General features: G+C 54.3%; 2 protein-coding genes across 6 annotated transcripts in view; both read right to left on the minus strand.

Annotated features, from left to right (window-relative positions):
- Nucleotides 1–130: 130 nt before the first annotated feature.
- VILL (villin like) lies at nucleotides 131–13,687 on the minus strand. Of its 3 annotated transcripts, XM_055282956.2 has the most exons (19): nucleotides 13,524–13,687; nucleotides 13,284–13,358; nucleotides 12,790–12,995; nucleotides 11,411–11,519; nucleotides 10,050–10,160; nucleotides 9,553–9,752; nucleotides 9,070–9,148; nucleotides 8,874–8,972; nucleotides 8,192–8,330; nucleotides 7,855–7,955; nucleotides 5,715–5,852; nucleotides 5,448–5,606; nucleotides 4,735–4,914; nucleotides 3,997–4,142; nucleotides 2,911–3,055; nucleotides 1,338–1,520; nucleotides 1,060–1,131; nucleotides 612–863; nucleotides 131–374 (listed from the first exon to the last, which is right to left on the minus strand). In XM_055282956.2, exons 1-19 carry the CDS (start codon nucleotides 13,581–13,583, stop codon nucleotides 261–263), a joined length of 2,568 nt encoding a protein of 855 aa, XP_055138931.2. In that variant the 5' UTR covers nucleotides 13,584–13,687; the 3' UTR covers nucleotides 131–260. The 3 variants fall into 3 exon arrangements, with proteins under 3 accessions (XP_055138931.2, XP_063468205.1, XP_055138961.2); XM_063612135.1 differs by lacking the exons at nucleotides 1,338–1,520; nucleotides 13,524–13,687 and having other exon boundaries at nucleotides 13,284–13,360; XM_055282986.2 differs by lacking the exons at nucleotides 13,284–13,358; nucleotides 13,524–13,687 and having other exon boundaries at nucleotides 11,352–11,519; nucleotides 12,790–12,828.
- Nucleotides 13,688–22,745: 9,058 nt separating this feature from the next.
- CTDSPL (CTD small phosphatase like) overlaps nucleotides 22,746–26,703 on the minus strand; it is a 132,013-nt gene continuing 128,055 nt past the window's right edge. For 2 of the 3 annotated variants that reach the window (XM_055283222.2, XM_063612389.1), the window contains exons 8-9: nucleotides 26,353–26,474; nucleotides 22,746–25,385 (exon numbers count right to left, since the gene is read on the minus strand). In XM_055283222.2, coding sequence (XP_055139197.2) covers nucleotides 25,319–25,385; nucleotides 26,353–26,474 — 189 coding nt within the window. In that variant the 3' untranslated portion in view covers nucleotides 22,746–25,318. Of the gene's footprint in view, nucleotides 26,475–26,703 lie in introns of all 3 variants that reach the window. The other variant, XM_055283226.2, reaches the window with a different exon arrangement.

Raw genomic sequence — 26,703 nt, forward strand, 5'->3', positions numbered from 1 at the left:
GAGGCCAACGAGACATAAACCCCCCTGTGGGGTGGCACCGAGCGCTCACACCCGCCAGCCCTGGAGGCCCCTTCCCGAGAGGTGGACCTGCTGAGTGGCCCGGGCTTGAAAGCACGCATACCACACCTTGTATGGGCTGCCTGCTTTTACTGACAAGCAGAGGATGACCAGAAGGCTCTGAGGGGAGTGGAAGCAGGGCCTCCCCAGCACTGTAGGTATGTTGGGGTCGGGGGAATAGGGGCAGTCGAGAGGGCTTGGGTTCAGAAGAAGCCCAGCTGCTTTTTCTCCTGCCGCTGCCTCCACGTGGCCATGCTGTAGAATTCCTCCTTGGATTTCCCAAAGATATCTTGGAAGTCAGAGTCTGAGAGATAGAACTGGGCAGGGGAGAGAGGGGGAGGTACAGGGGAGGGTGTCATCTGAGCCCAGAATCCTGCCCCACTCAGTATTGTCATCCAGGGCATGGGACTCCCGCATCTGTTTGCCCACCAACCCAGCTAGGAGACACATCTCCCGGGGCAGTTGCTCACTGCCTGCCACCAGTGGATCCTGCCTTGGGCTGCTCCAGCTCAGTGTCAGATGCACTAGTGCTGGGGCAGTGAGTGGGTGCCCACCTCCCTGCGGGCAGGGTCCACGCCCTCTGGCAGGTCCTCAACGGCCTGGTGCATCAGTTGTTCCCGGCGCAGGCCCCCGTTGATCGTGGCGCTGGTGCTGCTGATGGAGCTGCTGGTTCTGCTGCCACCCGACTTGGGGCTCCGCATCAGCTTATTCTCTGAGCTGTCCTGGGAGCCCTTGAGGGCCTGCAGGGCCACGGCACCTGCCCTGCCATTGCCTGGCCATCTGGATAGCCAGAAGTTGTTGACTTCCTGTCCAGAGAGGAGCCTCAGGCTGGGGAAGATGGGGAATCGGTAGCCCACAGGGAGGCTGCACTGAACCCACAGGCCTCTTGCCTCCAACTGCAGCCCCTCCCACCTACCAGGGCCTGGCACTTCCCCTGCCTATCGCGACCATGCCGTCGGAGCCCAGGCCACTGTGGGGAAGGCTAGGGGCCCCAGGACTCACTGCTGTTATCTCAGAGATGGTTGATGCTGCTGCCAGGATGCCATCCACCACTTCTTCGTGGGACGGGTGGCTCTGGAGCAAGAATCAGGGCAAGTATCAGGGCCAGGGCAGGAGGAGGGGGCACCAGTGGGACACAGGAGGGGCCTGAGGACAAGACCAGGTCTCTCGCACACACTGGCGAGCCCCAGCCAGGGCAGTGCCTCCTCATTCCATCGGCCCAGGTCAGGCTCCTCTCCCCCCAAATTAGGGTGGGGCTGGGGGTTTCAGGCCTCACTCACAGTCCACTTGTAGGCGTCCCAAGTGAAGAACCATCCAGTGAAGGTGGGAGGCTCGTGGCCCTGCTTGACCAGCACAATGGGTGTGGCCAGGCTCCTCCCTGCTGGGTGGGTCTTCAGGTACTCCTGGCCCCAGGCCACCGCCTCCTTCCACTCACTTGCAGCTTCCCCAAGCCACAGGAAGATCTGGGCCACAGAGGGGGCCTGGCCTTGGGCAGGTGGAGGGGCTGCCCAGAGCTGACCCCTTCCTGTCCACTCCCTGTCCAGTTGTCCCAGACAGAACCCCACATACACATCCCTGGCCAAGCAGACACACCCAGCAAGTGGCTGTACCCACACACCTGAGAACACATGAGAAGATCACAGGAACGCATGCATACATGCACACACACATTCAATCCACACATTTTGTTTTCTTGCATGATTTACCTGGAGATCAATCCACAAGTACTTATTAAGCACCTACTGTGTGCTGGGCATTGGTCTAGGCTTTGGGGAGTCAACAATGAAAGAAAATGGATAAAAATCCCTGCCCTTATAGAGCTTTCATGAGAGAGCAAGTCACATGTATGTCTAGAGGAAAAGTGTCCTAATCAGAAGAAACAACTAGTGTAAAAGCCCCGAAGTGGCCATGTGCCCAGCATGTTCAGGGAACACAAGGAGGCCGTTGTGGCTGCAGCAGAAGTAGTGAGGGGGGAGCAGGGGGAAACTGGGTCAAAGAGTTGGGGCTGGCCAGGTCACACAGGGCTGTGGTAATAGCCCTGGGTTTGTTCTGAGTGAGATGGGAGCACACAGCTTCATCAGCAATTCAAACAGTGCTGCAGACACGGCCCCACAGAGACGCAGAGAACACACATTATTGCAGCTTACACAGACACACAGTCATCCATCGCCACACAGCCAGACAGCAAACCATAGCCACACACTGTCATCCACTGTTGTCAGACACAGAGCTGCATGCAAACACAACAGCACTTGTTTACACAGCCACGCACACCCGTCCAGTTATACCACTGTGCACAGAAACACAGACCCACAAACACACCCATCCATCATTCGCCCACAGCCAGTCATGGTCTTGCTCGCAGACGCATTTTCACCAGTTGCCACTGGTCTGGCCAGTTCTAGCATCATGTGACCTCACAGTCACTGACAAAGTGTCACACACAGGTGCACGAAAGCAAACGCTCACACCAAGCCACACACATGAATGATGTGACTGGGTATTCCACTCACAGTCACTCATGCAGCACCGACACATGCTCGGCCGCAGGCACTGTTGCTGGAGCCACACATAGTATCATAAGGCACACAGGGCCACATACAACTGCAAACACGGTCTGTTACCCCTGAGTTCCAACACACTCCTAGTCTCCCGGAGTCTCACTGCTGCCACCTGGTGACGCACACTCATCCATGGTCTCATAAGCACCGCAATGCAATTGCTCAGTGACAGGGTCAGACTCACCCACAGCCCTGTGTTCAGAGTCTGATGGCCAGATACACACACACCCAGTTACACAAACAGAGACACACCCCCGTTCACAGCCCCACCAGGCAGGGATGGCCACCTTACCTCCTGCCAGGTGTCCAGTAACATGATGTCATACTTGTCCAGGTCCTCCTGGCTGAAGAACACCACTTCTGCAAGGACCAGGCAGCCCATCTGGCTGGAGCACTCAAACAGTCGTGGCTGGAAGCTGGGGACCTCCTCAGGGAGCCTGGCCAGCACGGACAGCAAGGCTGTGAGCCACCCAGAGGAGCACCCCAGCCCATGGCACAAGTGCTCCACCCCAGGGGCTGGGAAGCCATTTCTCAGGAGTGGGAGCCCTGGGCCCTCCTCTGAGCCCTATGGTTTGCTTCCCGAGCACTCTGCTCTGCTCTGGGTGCAGGGTCCCTCTCTGCTCATGGAGAAAGCTCTCGCCTCACCCAGCTGTGACGCAAAGTGCCCCATGAGTTTCCCTAGAAGAGGGCTGCAGGGGAAGGGGAGGGCCTGAGCTGGAGTCTCGCCCTCCCTGGGATGGGAGGAGCTCCTCGGCCCACCCCTGGCACAGAGTAGGTCTCCGGCCCAAAGTGGAAGGAGGGAAGCCAGGCTGGGAGAAGGAGACGGGAGTACTGAGCTCAGGAGAATTATGGGGAGAGCAGCACATAAACCAAGCCCCACAGGCAGACCAAGAGCGACCAGGACTCAGCTCCCTCCTCCCCTTGAGGCCTCACTCCTACCTCCTACACACACCCTGTCCACTTACACACCACACACACAACACCCTGAATACACCTGTTCTTGCACATCCACACGCACTGTATACCCACCATCATATGACACTATATACACACACACTGGGCACTGTGATCCCTGAGGACTGTAGGGTGGGGAAGGGTGCTTTGTCTCCTGACCCAGGACCAGGACAATGCAGGGAGGGGATGCTGCTAGCAGAGGTCGCCACTGCCCCCAGCCTCCCCAGCATCTTCGAGACCCGTTACCCAGGCCTGGGAGTGAAGGGTGGGCTGTACTCGTGGGAGCCTCTGTGAGTGGGAAGCTGAGAGTCCTTGGTTCTAGTCTTGTCTCGCCAGCTCTCTGTGTGAATCCCAGTCACCCACCCTCCTCTCTGGGCCTCAGTTCCTCCTCTGGGTAAGAACACTCTCCTCCCAACCCTGTTACCTTTTGTTGCTGGGGTAGGGGGCCCAGCCTCCCAGGGCCTCCCAGAAGTGGGGAGGCTCCTGACCCTCCAGCACTGTTTCCTCGTTCTTCCTGGAAATGACGGTGACCACCACCCGTGCCATCTCACGCTGATCACCATTACAGCCCTAGCAGGCAAAGAAATGGCTCAGGCCCTGCACGAGGAGGGGCCTTCACCTCCGGCCCCACATCCCATTCACAGGGTGTATGGGGTGGGGCTGGGCCCAAGTCACAGGAGGCCTAAGCTGACAGCAGGACACCGGTGAACAAGGCATCTTCCTCACCCTCCAGGCCTGTGTCCCCAGCTGATCTGGATCACAGGGTCTGTGACCCTCGCAGGGTCCAGAGCATGGGATAGGAGGCCCCCAGGCTTAGAGGGTCAGTCATAGTTTATGCTGAAAACTAGAGAAAACTCCAGCAAACTGGCATAGGCCTCCCCTTTTCCCAAGAGACCTGGGAAGGGACATGCCCTGTGCTCCAGGCAGTAAGGAGGGGAGGAGGCCTGGGTCTGGCTCTGACCTGTGGACTTTCAGGTCTACCTGTCACTTTGTAACTTTCCCCAAGTTCTACAGGGGACACTGTGGCTTCTTCCCCTCCCCATTCTCCCCATCGGCCTATCTGAGGCTGGACTCAAAGTCTGCATCCCCTGTGAAGAGGACCCACCCCCAGCCTGGCACCACTACATCTGGGCATGAGTCAAGTGGTCAGTGCTGTGGGTACCTTCCCAAACCAGAGGTAGCAGACGCTGGCTGTGACCAGCAAGAAGATGTCACTGGAGTTGAGGGATGAGGCACGGGCTGGCACCTCCATGGTCCTGGTGTTGTGGCTGTTGGTGCCTTGAACTTGGAAAAGCCTTGTGGTGGATGCTGACTGCCCCTTTCCATGGTGCCCAGCTCTCTCCTACAGGAGAGCAAGGCCTCAGGCTGGGCAAGGGCTCCCAGGGGCGCCTTCCTGTCCCAGTGTGGGACATATCGCCTCAGAGCTCAGGGACCCTTGCTTGAAGCCACGAAGGCCCTCACTGGTGATTTCACATGAGGAGTACAGGACCCTCTAAGTGTGGAGTGCAGGAATCCCATCAGTCTGGGACAGGGACAGACCCTTTCTAAATGGACCTTTCCCCCCATGTCTGAGTGGTCGGGGCATGGGTGCTCAGGCCTTGGAGGTGGAAAGTAGGGACCAGGTTTGCTAGTGTGCAGCCCCAGGCAAGCCCCTGGCTCCCTTTCAACTCAAATTCTTCATCTGGCTCTGGGACTGGGGAGGGAAACTCAGGCAGGGCCAACCTTGGAGCTCCTGGGCCTTGGACAAGCTCTGGGAAACTAGGGGATGATAAGCAGGCCCCAGGCCCAAAGAGAAGGCGCTTAGAAGTGTGTGCAGGGGCCATGGCCCATGCAGAACTGGGCAGGCTGTGGCCACAGTGGCAAGGTGAGACCTACCTGGAAGATCACCAGCTGGCCCTGGAAGATGGCGAGGAAGTGGGGGGGCTCGCTGCCCATGGTCACGTGCTCCTGTACTAGGGAGCCACCATACATGACATCTAGCTCCTCAGCGTTGCCGTTCAGGGCCTCAATCTCATCTGCAGTGGCCTGGTGGCCCTGCAGGTAGGGGCAGTGAGTGAGGGCCTGGCCCAGCTCTCACATTTCACTCCCAGAGCCCAGCCCTTGGGCTTTAAGGTGAGTGCTGCCTCCCTCAGGCTGGCGTACCTGCCATAGGTACAGGATGTACTGGACACGGCCCAGCCTCTGGTATGTGTAGAGCACAAGGTAGCAGTTGCCTGCACACAGCTGTCCATGACGCTTGGGGTCCACGGGCTGCCTGTGTAAGTCCTGGATGCACCACACCTGGGGAATAAGGGACCAATGGGCACAGGTGACTGCTCTTCCTGAACCAGCCCATCCATCCTGCACCCAACCAGAAAGCTCTCCCCAGCCTCCGAGGCCTTCCTCATCCATGCAGGCCAGGGGCCCACCCTCAGCCCCAGGCCCATTCTGGGCTTTGTGCTGGGCTTTGTACAAGGATCTGCAGGTGACCCTTTCCCCATGGACCCCTGAAACCCACCACACTTGGGAGATGGGCCCAATCCCAGCCACATGCCCAGCCCTAGTCCCAACCCCAGCAGCCACAACCCTAGTTAGGGGCAGTTCGGTCCCCTCCCAGCTGCTCGCTGCTCAGGCCAGGGCAACAGAAGCCGGGTGGAAAGGGAAGCCTTGGAGCTCTTGAATGAATTCCCTTTTTTCAAGTGTCAGAAAACACAAAGCCTGTTCAAAGACTGAAGGGGAAACACTGCTTCACATCTGTCAGTGTAGTTTCTTCTTCCTGTGGGTGGCAGAGCCTGGAGCCAGGCGGACTCTGGTCAAATCCCAGGTAGGCCCTGTGTTGGCAGTGACATTGTTCTAAGCTTTGGGCCTTTCCCACCTGTATATTGGGGATGATGACGCCTCCCTTACCTCACCCCTGCATGGCAGGAGACAATGCCTGGGTGTCCTTTCCCACACTGACCCTGATAGTTGTCCCTGGGGAGCTGACCTCCACACCAGAGCAGCCAGAGCCCTGTCTTTCACAAAAGTGGCTGACCTGACTACAGGCCACCTAACAGTGGCACTTACAGGCAGCCAGGACCCCTGGCTCAGGCCCTCTCTCTGCCTGCCTGTCCACTGCCTGCCAGGAGGGATCCCGTCCCTGACTTTGTGCTTGGTGCCTGAGTCCCGGGGCTCTCTTTCCCTCCGTCTGTCGCCTTTCTCTCTGCTTTCCTGTCTCCCTCTCCCACTGTCTGGCTCTCTGTCTCTCTCTGTGTATCCCATCTATCCCTGACCCCCCTTCTCTTCTCCCTGCCCATCTCTCCCTGCTCTTCCTCCACCCCACCTTCTCCTCCCTTCCTTCTCTCTCTTCCTCATCCCCTGTCCTTCCCAGTCTTTTCTTCTCTGTCTCTCTTTGTGCTCCTTCCCTGTTTTCCTCTTTCCTTGTGTCCCCCTTCTTCCCCCTTGCCCCATCTCCTCCTCTCTCAGTCTCTTCCCACTCATCGCTTCTGTCCATCCATATTAGGGCAAAGGAAGAAGGAAACCTTGCATTTTCTCTGATCTCCACCTACCTCGAGAACTAGGACCCCTCGCATAGGCTCAGCAGTTCTGTTCCCACAAGTCCACAGGATCTCCACATCAGCCTTGGGGCCAGACGGGACCACAGTTTCTGACCCCACTTTATTTAAAAACTAGGGCCTAAAAAATTCAGGGCTCTGCCTAGGCGGTCAGCCAACAAGTCAAGATACAACCACACCCTATACAGAGCCTGGAAGTGGCCCTCAACCCCTGTGTCTCGCAGGACACTGGGCTGAGACCAGATGAGTGGTTGACAGTGTATGGCTGTGAGATGGGGTTGGGTGTGTGGGGCTGTAATTGATTATGTGTGATCGTGTGTCTGTGTTGGTGTGTCTCTGGATGGTTGTGTGTGACTGTGGTCATGTCTGATGTAGAGTTTTTGCAGCTTCATATTTGTGGTTGTGTACTTGGCTGTGATTATGTGCAATCACAAGGTGTGAGTATGTGTGTCTGTATAAGCATATGTTTGATTTTGTCCTACATGTGACTACAGGGCGAATTTAAGTGTCCAAGTGTTACTGTACTGTGTGTCTGTGTTGTGTGAGTGCCCGTGGCTGTGTATGATTAGGCGTGACTATGTATGAACTGCCTGCTAGGAGAGTCTGTAAATGTACACGTGTCCCTTGGTGTCCCTGATTGTGTGTGGATGTGCACCTGGGTCACTTTAGATAGTAGTCATACCGTTTACCTGTAGGCAAAGCTTACCTCCGTGTGCCCATCTTCCCCCAGCTACCCCAGTGCCCCTCACCTCCACCTTCCCAGAGCCGTCGTCCACCATCCTGAGCTGGGCCGCTAACTCAGGCTGGGTGTGCAGCTTGCCCACGTCCAGCTTTACATGAATCGATTTATCTGAAGCGGGGCGGGGGGCCAGCAGATGTCAGTGGCGCCCTCTGCCCCATCCCCTCCCACACCATCTCCGCCCCGCCCACTCCTCAACCATCCTCCAAGATTCCAGGTCCCGTTCCCTCCTCCGCCGCCCACGCCCCTTTCCTCATCCTGAGAAGGTTCTGTTCCGCCCCGTGCAGATCAGGCCCCGCCCCCGCCGGTCCCGCCCCTCCCCCATCAGCCCCGCCCCGCCCGCTCACCCCTCCCGCCGAGCTTCTGGTTCCTGCTCCGCTTCTCAGACCAAGTCCGGAAGAGCTGCTTGAACGCGGCCGATTCGGCGCCGTCGTTCACCACCTCCACGTTGGTGTAGGTCGGGTAGCCCTTCGCCTGGATGAAGCCCTGGGGCGCAAGGCACCGTCAGTCCTGCGACCCCGAGAGTCCACTGCTCCACTCCCGCTCCTGGGGACCTACCGCTCTGGGACAGCCAAGCTCCAAGAAGCGTTAATTAACCGAGCTCATGACCCACTTAGCGAATTGACTCTGTCACCACCGACTTCTCTGAGGTCCCTGAGGGCAGGCAGGGCCCCCTTAGTCCAGGCCTTGTGCCGGACAGGCCACGTCAACTCTCACAGACCCCAGACAGAGCCCTGTCTCCTCCCCAGCCCCACCCTCAGAAAGCGGGGCCGCCCAGTCAGTAGGGCCCCAGACCTGAAGGCAGGGCCACGTGCCCCTTTTACACATGGTTTCTCAAAGGACACCTGGTCTTCACTCTCAGGGCTCCCAGGGCAGGGCTACCTCCCCTTTAAGAGTCCAGCACAGGATTTCCCAACTTAAACTCTAGAGGAGGGCTGATTCCTCCCTTAGACCCTGGGGCAGCACTGCCTCCCGACTCAGACCCCAGGGCGGTGCTCTGTTCCTCTCAGACAGAGCCCCGGGGCTCACCACGGCCCGGCTGAAGGCAGCCTTTCTCTCCTGGAGGCTAGACATGCGTCCCTGCCACACAAAGATCTTGAAGCCACCCTGGTCCAGGATGTAGAAGTCCTGGGAGCAAGGGTGGGGCTGGTCAGTAGGTGGTCCAGACTGGGCTGGGGTTGTGGATGGCGAAGGATGCAAGTAGCTGGGGCCAGGCCTTCCTCACCTCCTCCTGCAGCAGGTCCTGGGTCAGTGGGGGAATCGCCAACTCCAGGACCACCAGGTCTTTGCCCTTCTCATAGACACTGGAGGGACAGGAACCCAGGAGTGGCCAGCCCAGCCCCTCCCTGATCTGTCTCCACTCTAGCCCCTCTTAGGACGCCACCCCAGCCCCTCAGAGACAGAAGGCATGGGGGCTGGAGCCCTGAGTTGTCGTCTTGACTTTTACTGCAGCCTTGCTGTGGAGCTTTAGGCAGCTTCCTGGCCCTGGCAGGGCACCACAGTCCCCCTGTATGTACAATAGGTTTCTCAGCAAGGCAGCCACACACCATGGAAGAGCACAGGCTGGACCCACGGTCCACATGACCTGTCCCAGAAACCCAGCAGCCTTTGCTGGGGGACTTTCTAGAGATGCTGTGTTATTGCAGTAGTGATGGACACGGAGTCCTGGACTGTCCCACCCACCCCTGCCCACCCCAAGGGTACTCACTGGTACAGGCGAACATTGGCCTTCTGCAGCTGGTTGATATCCTTGCTGGGCGTGGCGGCACGCAGGCTGCCCACCCTGCGGCCCAGCACAGCCTCCATGATCTGCATGAGGTCCGGGGCTTTGGCCTCATCATCCACCACACCGATCTGTGCACGACCACCACGTTCCCTGTCCCGGAGGCTGTAGGTCAAGGCCAGCCCCTGCAGGAGAAGACCTGGCAGTCAGGGTGTCACCAGTGTGCCCTTTCACAGCACAGATTTCTCCTGTCACTGCTCAGCTCCCAGAGGCTGATGGGGAGAAGGGCTGATGTCCCCTCATCCTGGCATCTAGGGGGACACCAATAATGCAGGGTCTGAACTCAGCTTGTAACTCGTAGACGTTTCTTGGGTTGTTGCAGAGAGCCAAGCCCAACGCTTGGGGTGGCCGGAGGATGGGCACCTGGAGGACCATTCCCCGCCCAAGCCCCGTACTCCCCAGTTCCTTGGGCAGACACTGACCCGAGCCTTCTCAGAAATGCTGGTCTTGGGCCCATTCCACTGGATGATCATCTTGCCTAGGTCCAGCAGGAAGATGTCACCCTTATTAAAGCTGTTCCAGGAGAGCTCCACCTGCCAGAGCCAGGAGGAGCAGGGAGGGAGACAGGGTGTCATACCACCAGCATCCGCTAGAGGGGAGCATAGCTGGTATGGGTCACGTGTGCATGAAGCTGTATGCAAACCGGGTGTACGTAGGCATGTGTGAATGTAGATAATGCTGCATTTCACAGGGTGTACACGACTTATGACACTTCTCACTCAGTGCATGTCTGTTGCTGTACATGTGTACATGTACACATGTATACAGGTGGGGTGTATCTGTTTCTTTTATGTGTGTGCATATACATACGTATGTATGTGGGGACATCACATGTGAAGTGTGTGTGCTCATGATGACAGTGTATACCTATGGATGAAGATAGTCTCCAAAGGGACACACTTTTGACAGTAAAAGGGAGTACTTTAGATAATTATGCCAGGATAATAGAAGAAACATGGGGCTTCATGGTGTCCCTGAATGACCAGAGATGTATGGTCACTGGGTCTGTGGGTGACATGCAGAGCCTATGTGAGATTGTCTCTGTGTCACAGGCTGCCTATGCAGACTCACTTGCATACCTCAAGGGTTACCATTCACACTGTAGACATTGTACACCTGAATGTTCATTACACCAAATTCTGGCCAAATGGCAGCAAAATGTTTTGTTCTAAAAAAACCAGTATTTTCCTGTAATGTCCTGACAGATGGAAGAAAGGGGCACTGTTCTGATTTGCACAAGGGCACTATATGGACCAGAGGAGCACCTGGGGATAACAGTGGGATACAGTGTGTGTGCACATGGGTGACAATGACAATGTGTGTGAGAGAGTGTGAGGTTAGGCACTCCCCAAGTTTTGCACCACCTCTCACTGTGCTGCTAACAAGGACCATTCACAGGTGCCATATCGTCTGCCCCATCTGCCCAAGTTCTTTTTTTGTTTCAGAGACAGGGTCTTTCTCTGTCACCCAAGCTGCCGTACAGTGGTGTCATCATGAATCACTCCTGGGCTCAGGTGATCCTCCTGCCTCAGCCTCCCAAGTAGCTGTGCCCAGGTTCTCAATATGTCCATTAGACAGACGCAGAAACAAAAGGTCCGGGGAGCAGTGGCAGAAGTGGGGCTAGAAGGCTGGTGCCCTCTCTGTTCTCCTCATTCAAGACCATCTGGGAATGCTGACAGCTTCTTGTTCCCCACACCCCCAGCCAATTTCCAACTTCTTTATACCTCAGTACACCCAGTCTGAGCCGAGTCCAGAGGTCAAGAGGCTCCCCTGGCAGCCTCACCTCAGTGGCAGACACGTGCTTCCTCCCTTTGATGTGCAGCAGTCGCTGGATGTTGAACAAGTTGGTCTCCACATGCTTGAGGTCAGACGCTAGGCCTCCCTTCCTGTAGCTAAGGAGGGAATAGCAAGAGGGTATATACATTCTGTGTATATAAGAACACAGACTGCCATGTGCATGAATGACTGCAGATGTGAGCACGTGCACGTATGTGCCTGCTTCATACATGCACTGGAGTCTGTGTGAACACATGTATGTATAAGTATATGGGTGCACACATAGGGCATGAGTGTGCATTCATTTCCATGTGTAGTGCACTTCGATGCACAGTCATGTGGACACATGCATATATGTGTACATGTACATACATTTGGGGGCACAGTGTGTATTTGTTTATCCCTGTAAGTCTAGATGGTGAGTGCATGAAAGTGGGCAACAGCATATATGTGTGTAGGTGAACATGGATATTCACACATGTCCATCTATAGGTGGACATACATGGGGTGGTGTGTGTTTCTGCATCTGCGCATATACTTGTGTGCATGTGTTCATGTGTGTGCTATATGCAAATATAGGTTCAACTTATGAAATGGAAATGATCAAATAGCAATTTCCTGTATTTCCAAATATATTGCAAGTGTTAATTTAAAACACCTGTGAAGCAATTTACAGCGAAAGACATATTCCTACCAGCACAGTAACATAGAAGCAAACTCAAAACAACATTGGTGTCTGCTCCTAGGTATATACCAAAGGAAATGAAAACATTTGTCCACACAAAAACTTGTATACTAATGTTCGCAGAAATAGATTCACAGCAGCCAAAAAGTAGAAACAACCCAAATGTCCATTAAGTGATGAATGGATAAATAAAATATCGTATATTCATAAAATGCAATATTACTTGGTAATAAAAATAAGCAATAACACATGCTACAACCTGGATAAACCTTGAAAACAGTGTGTTAAGCAAAAAGAGCCCGTCAGGGAAGACCATTTGTAGAATGATTCCATTTCTATGACATGCCGGGAAGAGGCAAATGTATAGACAAAGTAGATGAGTGGTTGCCTAGGGCAGGGGATGGGGGTGTTGGAGGGAAATGGGGAGTGATGGCAAAGGGGTATGGGGCTTTTTAGGGTTATGAAAATGTTCTAAAATTGATTGTGGTGATGGTTGCACACAACTGTTAAAAATCACTGACATGTATGTGTACTTTAAATGGGTGAATCGTATGGTGTATGAGTTGTATCTCAATAAAGGCGTTACCCAACCCCTCCCGGCTTTCCCCATTCAGGGATGTGGACGATGGCCATCCCAAGACTGCCCCAGCCTAGGCACCGCCTCCACGGCTCCGTCCTGCCCCGGCCGCCCCTGCACTCACATGATTCCCGGGCGGAAGTAGCTGCAGAAGCAGTCGGACTCGTGGGCCTGCGCCTCGCGGTGCAGCACGGTCTGGTCCCCCAGCTCGTCCTGTAGGCGCTGCTGGAACGCCTCCGCAGCGCCCTGCGCTTCCGCACCCGCCTGCTTCCCGACCCAGTAGTGCAGGTCGCTGGACGCCCCCTGCGTGGCCTTCGGGCTCTGGGGGACCTAGGGTCCGGGTGTTTGTGTATATGTGTTGCGGGGAAGGCGGAGGTGCGGGTGGAGAAGGGGAGTATGTACCAGGGACCATGAGGAGACGCTAGGCAGGGGCTTCCGCGGAGATCCGGAAGGGGGAGGGAGGGGCTAAGAAGCCTCAACGGTAACCGCCCCCTTGTGGGATGTGATTCTCAGGCTCTCAACTTTCCGCTTCCCAGGGCGGAGTTTATGTCTGTGCCTCAGTCTCCCCAGTGCTGGGCCATGTCACCCCTCTCAGACAGACTTCCCCAAGCGACTCACGTGGAGGATGACATAGCAGTGTTCCTCAAAAAAGTTCCCGTAAGCCCCCTCGGGTACCGGCACCATCTTCCGGTTCTGGGAGAGGAGAGTTCCCTGTAACAACTCAGGAGGCCCCTACCCATGACACGCGCTGGGGTGGGGTGGAAGAGGACGCTCTGAGTTGGGGGCGGGAGAAGCCTAGTGTGGAAAACCCCACGCTCTTCCATGTCACCAACTCTCCTATCTGGTCGTGCCTCTCACCTCAGTGATCCATATGTGGAGGCCTCCCTGCATGGCTGGGAGGCCCTTGCTGATGTCCATCGTAGGCCAGGCAGGAATATGGGACGACAGAAGGAACAAGAGCCAGAGTTCTCAGGCTGGAGACCGACACCTGGCTACCTGTACAACTTCATTATAGAACATAACTTTTATTAGGAGGGCTCTGTAAACACACAAATGTCAGCACACAGACTATGAAGACTCACAGATTCTGCAGCAAGTGACAGGCTCAGCTGATATGAGTGGGTTGGGCAGATTAGGCATAAACACTTGACAATTTTTTTTTCCAGTTTTTTCGAGACAGGGTCTTGCTCTGTCACCTAACCTGCAGTGCATTATTCGAACACACTTCACTGCAACCTCCACCTTCTGGGTTCAAGTGATCCTCCTGCTTCAGCTGACAAATTCTTGAAACACAGCTGAACTCTGTATAAACACAGGCTCTGCAAACAGCCACAGGCTCTTGCAAATAGCGCTTTAGCTTACTTGAGTCTGTGCTCTGGTTCTGCGTGTGCAGAGGAGGGAGAGAATGAGAGGGCAGTGAATGACAGTGACATGGAATGAGAAGTACCTGGGGGAAGGAAGGGACCCTCACTTCTGTCGACTTTGTTATGTCTTGGCACTTCATACTCAATTACCTGAGGCTTCCCTGCACCACTCCTTCAGAAACCTGTGTGTGAGGTTTGGTCCAAAAGTCACTTCTTTCTGAATCTCTCACTCAGGGTGACCCTGGTGTGTTAGTCCTTCCCCCCTCCCCCTCCACTCCCACTGTGTTTTGTTAATAGCAGGAACACCCTTGGCTCCAGGCAGAACAAGGTGAGGGGACAGAGTTACGGAATGAGGCGTGGCACAATAGGTGACATAGAGTGCTCACATTCCTTACACCTTTGTTAGGGCCCCTGGTTTGGCCCTGGTGAGTTCACAGTACACTGTGGCAACACCCAACAGGTAGCCAAAGAAATGTGGTGGGAGTGGAGGAGGCTGTGGGGCGGGGAAGGGGGGGCAGAGTGGGCTGTCCTTCTAGGGGGCTAGAGCTGGCTCCGTCACAGCTCACAGCTCCTCCCGACACCCTAGGGAAAGCATAGGATGGTTGTTGGCTATGGTCTCCCTCACCAGAGCAGCAGATTCCTGAAGGCAGGGTTTGTCCTCTTGTTTACTGTGGGATCCCAGCTGCCTGGGCCCCAGCAGGTACTCGGTAAGTAGTTGTTGAATGAGTGAAGTGCGCTGGCCTGTGACTGGGCTGAGTGAAAATGAATGGAGAAGAGAGCCGTCTGTGCACCCTAATTGCCCCAAGAACTGTTGCCACAGTTGATGGCCTTTGGTGTGACAATGACATGAGTGACAAGCAGACATAGTGGCCATGAAAAGGTGATCTCAAGCAACAGAAAACGTGAGGACATTGGGTGGCAAGCAGGATGTCCACCAGTGGTGGCCCCGTAGAAGGACACTGAGTAATAGGCAGAAATAGTGACCAGTGACAGTTACCAGAGGCTCAGGCAGGCAGTGACCAGAGGTGCAGACAGAAACTGTGAGCTATAGCTCATGGAAGAGTACAACATGGTGACAGAGTGCCAGAAAGACTACTGGATGGCCTCAGAACAGTGTCAACCAGGGCACATGGGGGACAGGAAAGTCAAACTGGCAGCCAGAAAGTTGGGACTCGGCTGGTGTCACTGGGAGGGGCAGCATTGCCCCCAGGGGTCCGGAAGCCTGTCTGATATCCAGCCCCAGCCCATGGAGCCAAACCCTCAGCCGCCAGGACTGAGGTCCCACTCCCATGGCACCTGTGTTCACTCTGTTTCACCTGGGCTCCAGGGAGGAATGGGTGATCAAAGATTGGGGGCCTCCTCCCTCCCCACAGTGCCACCTCCAGCCTCCCAAGCCCTCCTGCCCTCTTTCCTCTGGGGAACCCCCCACAGTGCCCCCTCCAGCCTCCCAAACCCTCCTGCCCTCTTTCCTCTGGGGAACTCCCTTTCACCACCTTCCCAAGTGGGAACCCTCCTACCCCGGTCCTCTCCCTCCTCCTAGAAGCCCTCCTTCTCTTCCCTGGGGGCTCATTTCCTCCACTCAGGGCCCCTTTCTCTTCCGGATGCCCAATTCCTTCCCTGGTTTCCCTTTCTCTCCCCATGCCCCAAGCCTCCCCTTTTCCAGAGTTTCCCTCTGTCCTCACTGGGTGCCCCTGCCTCCCCCTGGCTCTTCCTTCTCCCCCCTGATTTCCCCGCTCCCCTAGGATCCTCCCCTTTTTCTCCCATTTTTCCTCTCCAGGCACCTCCTCCTTTCCCAGTTCCCTGTCTTCCCCTACACCCCTCCCTCTCTCCCTCCCCGCCCTCCTCCCCAGGTCTTCCCTTCTCTTCCCCGGGCTCCCCTCTCTTTCCCGGGGCACTCCCTACCCCCTCCACACACACCCTCTTCTCTCCCCCTGCACCTCCTGTCCCTGGGTTCTTCCTCTCACCTCGCCCTCTCCCTCCTCCAGCGCCTCTCTCTCTCCCTACAGGAGCCCTTCCTTCTTTTGTGGGTACCTTTGAAGGGAGCCCGAGATTACCTTGCTCAACTTCCAGGGAGCAGGGAGTGGTGCCACCCTCTAGAGTGAGGGGAAAGGAGGATGGGGCCAGGGTTGGGGGCAGGCACACTGAGTCTGTGGGCCACCGACTTCTCTACCCATCTACAAAATCCGCCACTTTCTTCCCCTTGGGCTGCCGGCCACAGTTGCCCTGCCCCATCAGTGTTTTCACCTGCTGGGCTGCTGCCACCTCCCAATTCTGCTGCTGAGGCTCTGTGGCCCTGAGACCTGGAACCCTATGCTCTACGCCCTTGACTTGAATAGCCCACTTTGCCCCACTGGTTCCCTGGAACTCCCCCCACTCTCTGCCCAGGCCTACCTGCTGGAAACTGCTCCCGCACCTTCGCCCTGCCTGTGGGCAGTGCTGGGCCTGGCACAGGGCCAGTCTCTGCCTCCCTACTCCTGGCCCCCGCCACTGTAACTCAATCGCAGCTCCTGCCCTGCAGGACACACCCCACCACACAGCGCTCAGTGGGCTGGGCATTCACTTAGTCAGTTAGTCAGTCAACAAATATTGAGCAAGCCGTCTGGGGGCCAGCGCCCTCCCCAGGGCTATGGTTGTCTCTCAGGTCTCACTGCCTGGGTACCAGTGGCCAGAGAGAGCAGGGGATGGAGGCCTGGACTGGGCTAAGAGGTGGGGTGTGGAAGATACTGGGATTTCCCTCTCTGGAGTACTGGATGGGCCCCTGATCCCTTACCCGGGGTGGTGGGCTCCCCATGGACCAAGAGGGCCAGGTCACTGCAGCAAGCTTTAGGAGGAAGTAGGACCAAGGCTGGGGCTGTGGGGTCAGGCTCTGTGAGACCCAGCTCACTTCAGGAGGGGAAGGTGGTCAGGGCTCCCTCTAGATACTTCTGCCGTCCCTACCCAAACGTGAGCTCACTGCCTGGCACAGCCCTCCTCAGGGAACCCTGATACCCATCATGGGAGAGGCCAGTCCAGCTCTTGCAGCGAAGACACCTCTCCCTCACCTCAGCTGCCAACTCCACTGCCACTCTCTCTCTCTCACTGTGGGGTGGAGGGGCTGCAAATAGAGCCTTCCAGAAACTCCAGGGGCACAACCTTCTCTTGGCAGCCTCAGTCCCAGCCAAGGCCCAGGCAGCGTGGGCCATCCCATCAAAGCCACGCTGCTAAAGCCTACCCACTGCCCACTGCCCAAGTTCCTCTCCCTGTGTTCAGTCTTCACCCCACAAAGGTCTCTGTTACAGGGGTCTGGGGACTTGGGGACTCGGGGGCAGTCTGTGCCCAGCAAGATCTACAGCTACTGTGTGACTGTGTTTAACAGACACAGTGCAGGGTCCCTGTGTGTGAAGGGATGCCTGTGTCACTTGGCTCGTCCCCATGTTTGCCATTGCCTGTCTGACCTCATGTGTGTGCCTGTGTCCTGGCATGCCTGTCTAATCCCCACTTGGGACAGGGACCCTGTCTGTGACAGTAGCAGTGTGTCCGCTGCACCTGTGCATACCTGTTTCCCTGTCTCTTTTTGTCCCTGTGCCCAGGAAGACTCTGTGTCCTCACTTCTTCCCACCGACTCCCCCCATCTCCCCTCAGCCCACCCGCTCTATTGGTCTTGGTTCTTGAATTCCCTGGCAATGGCTCTTTCCTAAGTCACGGATGCCTGCTCTCATCCAAGCGGCAGTCAGTTCAGTCACCATCGTTCCTTCCCTCTCACTCCACCCGTCTCCTTCAGGCCTCTAAATGGCAGCAGGTGCAGAGCTTGGGCCTTCACTCCTGTTTATTTTCTAGTTTCCTTCCCAGTTCCAGTCTGAAGGCTGCAAATAGCATGGAAACGCCAGTGTCTCCCTGACCCAACTCCCCCGAACCTTGCCCCAGCCTAAGTCTCCATCTTCCATCTGGTCACATCTCTCCCAGCACGTTTGGCCTCACGCTTAACATTGCCTCGGGCCCCTCCCAGATCTACCCTCTCTGAGCCCCAGGAACACGTTCAGTGTAAACATCCAAGGGTGCTTAGGCCCCAAACCTGGAGTTGCCCTGGTTTCTCTCTCCCCCAAGCCACTGGCCTGTTGGTGGCTGGTTCATGGTGGATCCTGGGCCTGGCCCTCCCTCTCACGCCTCCTGCCTGCTCCGGAGCCAGCCTCCCTCTGTGTCTCCGGGTCTGCCTGGCCGCTACGGCCATCCTCCCACAGTAGCCAGAGGGATCTTTTTTCCTAAGATTTAAAAAATTGTGGTAAAATATAAAAAATCTTTTTTTCGCAAGATTTAAAAAATTGTAGTAAAATATACTTAAAATTTACCATTGTATCCCCTTTTTATTTATGTATTTATTTGAGAGGGAGTTTTGCTCTTGTTGCCTAGGCTGGAGTGCAATGGCACGATATTGGCTCACTGCAGCCTCCGCCTCCCGGGTTCAAGTGATTCTCCTGCCTCAGCCCCCTGAGTAGCTGGGATTACAGGCATGCACCACCACACCCGGCTAATTTTGTATTTTTAGTAGAGACGGGGTTTCACTATGTTGGTCAGGCTGGTCGCGAACTCCTGACCTCCAGCGGTCCACCGGCCTCAGCCTTCCCAAGTGTTGGGATTACAGGCGTGAGCCACCATGCCCGGCCTGTATCCACTTTTAAGTATATGGTTCTGTGGTGTTAAGGACACTCATATTGTTGTGCAACCACTGCCACCATTTCCAGAACTCTTTCATCTTACAAAACTGAAACTCTGCACCCATTAAACATCGACTCCCCATTGCCCCCGGCCCCTCACAACCACCATTCTATTTTCTGTCTATGATTTTGACTAACTAGAGGGAAAATTTAACCTCAGAATTTAACCATAAACCCGCGCACACCACCCCCCTCTCCAAACCTTCCAGTGGCTTCCACTAAAACTGGGATGAAACTCTCAATGGCCGTTCCTGGCTGCCTCTCCCATCACTCTTCCCGTGGCTCACTGTGTTCTGGCAATATGATTCCTTGTGTCCCTTGAAGACGCCCAGGTCGTTGTCTGCAGACCTTTGCACTGCAGGCTTCTCTGCCTGGAAGCCCCACTCTGTATCTTCCCATAGCTGCTCCTTTACTGCATTTAGGTCCCAGCCAAAATGGCAGCCCCACAGAGGGCCCTTCCCGCCCTCCTTAGCCACAGCCGTCTCCCTCCTCAGACATCACCACTTTCCTCATCGTGGTGCTCCAAGAAGCTGGTCTCCTTGCTAAGTGGGATCTTTGGTTAGTGTCTGTGTCCCAGCTGGACTGTGAGTCACTGTGTGTGGGGCCTTGCTCTTGTCTACCTGTGTCTAGAACGGTGCCCAGCGCACTGCAGTTGCTTAATAAAATGTTTGCTGACATGTTTCTGCGGCCTGCGCCTGACCCTGTGTGTGTGTGTGTGTGTGTGTGTGTGTGTGTGTGTCTGGACCCTTTACTGGGCTCAGTCCTCCTTCTCTGCGAAGCTGAGGGGGTGACCCTTCTCTACTTTGGTTGTGGGCCAGATACCCCAGCTGGCACAATCCAGTGTCAGCAGCTTAGTGGGGGGCATGAGAACTTCTCCAAGGCCCCAACCCTCAGAATTGTCTGGGTCTCAGCAAACCAGAAGATGTCACCTGTCCAGAACCACCTATTCTGTAACCTGTGATCCCAGGCCCAGGAGAGATGGCAGTCTGGCCTTAGAGCCTGGCCTGGGGCAAAGATGAGCAGCACTGCCTTGAGTCTGGCCTGGGCAGCCTCCGGCTCATGGCTGTCACACCCCAGGCACACAGAAGGGAAACTGAGGCCCAGGGCAGCCTCACGGGCAGCTGGGTGCTGCAAGAATGGGAGGGTGGGATGCCTAGCCTTCCCCTCCCTCCTCCCCCTAGCAGAAAAGGGGTCCCGCCACCCCACCCTCATCCCCACCTCCACCCCTCTTCAAGGGGGCCTGCCAGGAGTCAAAAGGGCCCTGGGCAGAGTTTGCCTTGCTAGCAAAGCCCCACCCTCTTCCTACCCCAGCCCCCCTTCATCTACCACCCCCTCACTCAGCAAGTTTCCAGGGCCTGGGGACTTCTTTGTTCCTGCCTGGCTTATCTCCAAGGCCCAGCCCACTCCATGTCAATATTGACCCAGGTGAAGGAGTGGCCCCAAGATAAGTCCAGGCTCTGCCCCAGTTTCTCTGGGCTCAGGCATCCTATCCCAGGCTTCATCCCCCAGGCCTTCTCCAGTCTCTCCCAGGCAGGTGCAGAATGTTGCCTCCCGTGGTGGAGTCCGGGCTCTGTGAGGAGTGTCCCTCCCTGAGGGCAGACAGGGATGGGGAGTGAGGACTGCTGACTCAGGTCCTGGAGCCCACTCCTGGAGATGCCCTGGCTCCTCGCGATGGAGGGGAGCAGCATGGGCCCGCATGTGGTCACCCCCTGGGCTGCAGGATGTGGAAGGAGCTGTGGCAATGGTCACCGGGCATCCTGTTCCCGAGGACGCCACGGGAACAGCTGGGTGAGAGGACAGACCAAACACCAACCCTGGGCACCTGCAAAGAGGTGTCACTGCCTTGCCCACTGTGGTCCTGCCCAGCAGCACGCCCACCCATTAGGACCCAGCTTGGGTCAGGAAAGCCCTGGCCTGTTGGAGGGGTGGTGCAAGTCTGGGGTCCCTGCCTAGTGGGCAGTGTGACCCTTCCAATGTGCAGTGGGGGGCTCTACCCTGCTCCCCACCTGTGTGAAAGCAGGTGCTGTCAGCCAGGCAGGGGTCTTAACAGGCCTCCCTCCTCACCCCTGCCTTGGGAAAGGCTCCCAGTGCCCAGGTGGGCTTTTCTCTGTACTTTTCTGGATTTTCCAAGTTTTTAGCAATGAACATGTATATGGCTGATCTTTCAGGTAAAGCAACACGTCATTTTCCCCAAAGCTCTGGCCACAGCTCCTTTGCCACACCTGGGCATCAGGCCTGGAACAGTTTTGGAGGACTTGCCTTTCCTCTGTAGCCAGTCAGAGCAGGGGGTCTCAGCCCTGGCTGCCCTTTCCAGTCATCTTGGCACTTAAAAACATGACGCAGGTCCCCATCTGCAGAGATTGGAAATGGTCTAGGGTGGACTTGAGGGATGTATGTTTGAGACCCCTCAGGTAATTCTAGCATACAGCTGCAGCCAGAGCTGAGAATCACTGCACCAGGAGAGGGAGCTGTAATGGAGGTTTGGGGTGGAACGCTCTGGGGCCATGTCCTCCTCCCAATGGCCTCTGTTCTCAGAGGTCAGGCTGATGGCCATGCCAGTTGATGGCTCTGAGCCTTGAACAGCCTGCTGACCCACGGCCAGCCCTGGCACAGTAGATTTATCATGCAAGCATCCAGGTTACTCCACAACTTGGCCACAAGCCCTCAATGCACTCCTTATCCATAAGCTCAACAGAATGTTCGTCAGCTGATGTGCCACTGTTCCCAGGCTGGCTTTTTCCAGCTACTCCTTCCCACCCTCCTGGGCTTCCTGCCCATTCCTTGGTCCTGTAATACACACAGATGATATGTGCTCAAACTAGAAAACACTGAAGGGCATATCTCCGCATGTCCAAGTGCCAAATAAGTGCCCTCTTGACGCCCCATGTGTCCTTCCCACCTATTTCGGGGACCAGTGGACACTCATGAGGATACCTCAGCCTCAGGCACTGCCACAATTCTCAACCTTTTATCTGTTTGCCTGTATGCAAAGGTGTGAAGCAGTGGGGTACAAGGTTGGTGCCAGAGAAAGTGAGAGAGGGACAGAGAGGGCTGGGGAGCAGAATGAAGGACACAGCCTAGGAGTCTGGAACCAGGGGAGGAAGCTGCGGTGACTTCTCTCTGGCTGGCCAGCTGCTCCACTGTGACGACAAAAAACCTAGGGGCACGGCACAGGCCTAGCTGTGGGGTATTTGGGGTTTTGTCTCTGGGTAAATATTAGGTCTCCTGGGCTGATACACATACTGTGTCCTGAGTTATTTGGGACGAATATACATGCCTGGTAGAATCCTGTATCTTGTGATAGAGCAGACTGCAGAGCTTTGTCTCACTGGCCCATTTTTTCATCCACAAAATGGGGATAAGACTTACCTTATGAAATTGACACTGGTGCTATCTGAATCAGATATCATTATGAAGAGAAAGAGTCCTGAGAGTGGCGAAGCCATGTCCAAGTCCCTGCCAGGAGTCTCTAGCAGAGGAGGAGTCACTGCCTCTTTCACCTGCATGTACAGAGGGACTGGGTTCAGGGCACTGGCGACAGAATGTCTCACTGTGAGAAACTGCCTGGGTCATCCTGACTCCTCTTCCGACTCCTTGCCGTGCTTCATCGGGCAATCATCTTGGCTACTGTGCCCATGGGTATGGGTACGGGTTTGGGCACCACATATAATGCCTGTGGCTCTTTCGGAATGGGAGGCCCCAGTTCTCTCAGGCTGCATTTTCCAGCCTGCTGGGAGGGCTGGAATCTTTGTGGGGGGACAGTGAGCCATACTGCTTCCGGAGGGAGGAAGCCAGGGGGCTGAACAGCAGTCACCCTTGGAGTGACAGGCAATTTAGGTGGGATGGAGGAGCTAGAAAATCAGTCTGTGGCTCCTGGAGAGCTGCAGCCCCACTCCCATCCACCCCTGTTCCCCAGAAATGGGGATACCAGGAGACCTAAGGTGATGGCATGAGGCTGCACAGGAGGCGGGGAAGGGAGGGAGGAGAGGCACTGCTGGTAGAAAAGTAGTCCATCCACAAGAGAGTGCAGTTTCACATGTTTATTTTTGGCAGGAAGGAAATCATTGCAAACCTTTTGATTGACAATACTCGTCCCTGGAAACGTGCACATTCCGCATGTAGCATTTCCCAAGTAATGCTGGATTGTTTATCACATTCAAATGTCCAACAGAAATCCATGACTACCCAGACACCAGCATCTCCACTACCCGGGGTGGGGGAGGGTGTGTCAGTCTGCAGAGAAGCTCCTGGGAGAATGGAACAGGAACAGACATGATCAAATTTACAGTACAGTAGGAACAGAGGCAGCCAGCCAGTTTTGCACAGTTAACTGCAAGTACGTCAAGCCATTCACTCTTCTCGAACCCTGGCATGCCAACTGTCCAGCACAGCACCTTTAAAAGCAGAGGCACAAACGTAGGATTGTTTGACCATAGGGCTGTGTGGTTCTGGATTTTTTATTAGACAGCCATCTTTAAAAATACAGGGTTGTAAAATGTTGCCAGGTTATAGACTTACAGGTTTGTTTTTTTTTTTAACACCAAAAGTTCAAATGCTGCAACCATGACAAGTCAGCATCATTAGGGCATCCTCGTGTCCCCAGAGACATCTCATCAAAATTGCACCACGTCAAAGGAGCTTCCTCACCATCAACTGTGGCAGGTGGCATTCCTTTTTCAGTATGCAAATGCATTATTTACAAACAGCTAATGCATGGAACCACAGACCAACACGTAGGATTCCAGAACAAATGGAAGACAGAGCATTAACAACATTGGGAGTGCCTGTGCACTTCCACTGGAGGCCTGGCCAGAGAAGTCATAACATCATAGTGGGCTGGAGTCCACAAACCCAAGGTGTCCTGTCCCAGGGCTCAATGTCAAAAATACTTCTCCAGAAGACTACATTTAGACCTGGTACAGAAAGGAGCATGGAAACTCAGGAGGTCAGGGTTCTCTTTTGGCTAAAGAGTTGGGGGTATTTTGGTAACATGGGAAGTATATGGCACAGAGAAGTGGCTAACAGGTTTCATTAGGTTTCAAAGCCCACAATTTAATACATGGTAATAATTAAAAACAATACCCGTATTTACCTTAAAAAACATAAACCCCAAACATTCATCTCATTTCTTGGCCTTATGTTAGAATTCTATTGCTTCATTTACATGTAGATGATTAAAAATATATATAGATATAGATATTTTGATTATGTACATAAAGCAGATTCAAGGGTTAAAATAAAAACAGAATTTTGGAGTGTGGTCAAATAAGGTGCACAGATTCCAGAACCCTCAGAGGGCCTGCTGGCCCTCTCCAGACATTCTGTGTCTGTGGTGCAGGAGCTGGGCCGTCCCTCACAGCTCCGCACTGGCTTAGTGCAGTGGTGCTCACAGTTTCAGGAACTACTAGGTGAAGTGTCTGGCTCAAGTCTGCCAAGTGTCTTCACTCCATCGTCAGAAGTGGAGCACTATTCCTAGGTTCGATTCCCCTGAAATATTTTACGATTTCCATCCTCTTTGCCCGCTCTTCCAAATAAGGCCCTGTGATGCCAACGAAGGGGGCATGGTTGAGGGTCTAAGGCTCTCATTAGGGCCTAATTCTGTGTGGATATCAACACACGACAGACACTTGACTGCAACATTCAAGACATTTAAGGCAGTGGGTTTATTTAGTGACTACTTTTCCAAATAAAAGTTTGTGGCATGGGCAGTTCTACCATGTAACTGTCATTATCTGTGGTAATATCTAGCAAGGGGCTGTTCTGTTTGAATTGGCATGTGGATTACTGGTTTGGAACACTCAGAATGCTGGGAGACCTGTTTACCCCCTGAATACTTACTTCCCTTCTGAATATTCACACAGCAGTCCACAGACCAAAGTGCTGTTGGGAGGACGTAATTGGCAGCTGGCTTCATTACTTTGTGAATGAAAGCAAAACAAAGATATTTTACTTTGACCCCCGATTTCCAGTCTTGTTAATGCCAGTCACTCCCACCAGAATGCTGGCTGAAGACCAACCCACAGAGGACTAAGGCAATGGTGCCAACAGGAAAGGGTTCTTTTTAATTGTTTTTAAGAGCAATACTTTACAGACTGTCTTGTTGTCAAACAAAGAACATGGCACTGCTTAAACACCAAACTGGGAAAGGCTGCAAAGAGAGCCTGGGCTCTCCCTGCGGGAGCTCTTCCTCTCCCTGGTTTGGGGCAATATGTCCCACAGTCCCACATCTAGACAGGCTTCCCCAACCCTTGGCTCAGAAATAGGCTGTGCTTCAAAGGAGAAGACCAAGAGATGGACTTGGGCCACATCAGCTTGGTGGCTGGTTGAGGCCACAGGTTCTCAAGAGAGAAGAGTCAGCTTATTTATCAAACAGGATCTGATACTGACTGCAGTTTAAAATCCATGTCACACCTAAGTGGTGCTTTGGCCCTTTTGTCTTTGTACCCTTCAGTGGCCAATGCCAGGAAGGGGTTACAGCTGGTGGAGGCTGCAATGGGGTGGGACACCTCTGTTTCTGACCCTGTCCGAGTTTGTAGCTTAGCAGTGAGCATATTCTGAGCATAGGCACAGTGGCAAAGAACAGTGTAACAGCCGCTGGTCAATTCCATTTGGTGGCAGCGCGGTAGCAGCAAGGAAAATTCCCAAACAGCTCCATGTGTATCCAGCTTTTGGAAAGGAAAGATTTAAAAATCAATAAACAGATTTCTTTTATATCCAAGGGTTTTAGGGTTTCTTGTAACTGCTCTACCCCAAACAATAACAACAAGAAACACAAATGTATGGCAGTAGTGTGAGAGCAGAAGTGACAGGATGTCACTTTTCAAGGAGAAAATGTGACCTCAAGACAAACTTGTCACCATCAGAAATAATAATATAAAATAATCTATTGTTTCCTAAAGTGTTGAGCCACACAACTGCAGATACATTCCAAACTGGGTCAAAAATGAGTGGAGACAATGACATAGTCATGAAATCCTCCTATCAGGAGCCTGACCCTGCAGCATGCCACAGGTTTTCAGAGCAGTCACACCTGTTGGGGGACAGGCTCCTGTGACTCACTCCCCTCCCTCAGCACCCCCCGCCACACACACACACACGCTACCAGGTTCTAGAAAATTGTCATGTTCATCTTCTTACAGTATCTAAGACAATAAAAGACTAAAAGATGTCTGGAAATATGTTGTATAGAAAAATTAACTCTCGGCTTAAAATAACATTCAAAAGGCACTTCATCCTGTAGGAAAGAGATTCTGAGTTGGGTCAGCTGCTCCGAGCTGGGATAGAAGGGGACAGGTGGTCTGCTTGGAGGGGAGGACAGTTGAAAGGAAGTCTGATAGAGATCAAGCTTTTTTTTTTTTTTTTTTTTTCTATTTTTTTCTTTTTTGGTATGTTTTAAGAAAAGCAAATCCAGTAAAATGCATGTCCCTTTATGAAATTTCTTAAAAGAGTTCCTTTAAAATAGTTGTTTCTGTTCTTAGAAAAACAAAACGGGTAGGCATGGCCACATTCACCCTGTGGCCTGGAGCACGGAGTATCCTCACTTTCAGCTCCCAGGGAGCTGAGGACAGCAGGTCCCCTGAGGCCAGAGGTTCCAGAGTGCACAGGTGGGAGGCAGGCAGAGGCCGGGGCTACCTATTGCAGAGTCTGTGCAGCATGCTGTACACGTCGTCCTCCCGGCTCAGGCCCTCAAAGAAGGGGATGAGGTCCAGCAGCTCCGTGTCCGTCATGTCATCGAACCAGGACTGCACAGGCACCTGGAAGACAGTGCATGCAGGAGGCAGCAGGACTGCATCTAGCACTGGGGGCTGCTCCTAACCTCATTGGGTACCCAGACTTTGAGCACTTTCTTTAGTAAGGACGACTGGTGTCATCATCGTTATCATCATGATTTTGTTTGTTCCCTTGTTCAAATCGAGGCCAATCCAAAGCTAAATGGCTTGGGAGATGGCTCAGGCAGGCAAAGTTAAATGTACCCAGTTTGTG

The sequence above is a fragment of the Symphalangus syndactylus genome, chromosome 1 (genome assembly GCF_028878055.3).
Source record: "Symphalangus syndactylus isolate Jambi chromosome 1, NHGRI_mSymSyn1-v2.1_pri, whole genome shotgun sequence".
Lineage (NCBI taxonomy): Eukaryota > Metazoa > Chordata > Mammalia > Primates > Hylobatidae > Symphalangus > Symphalangus syndactylus.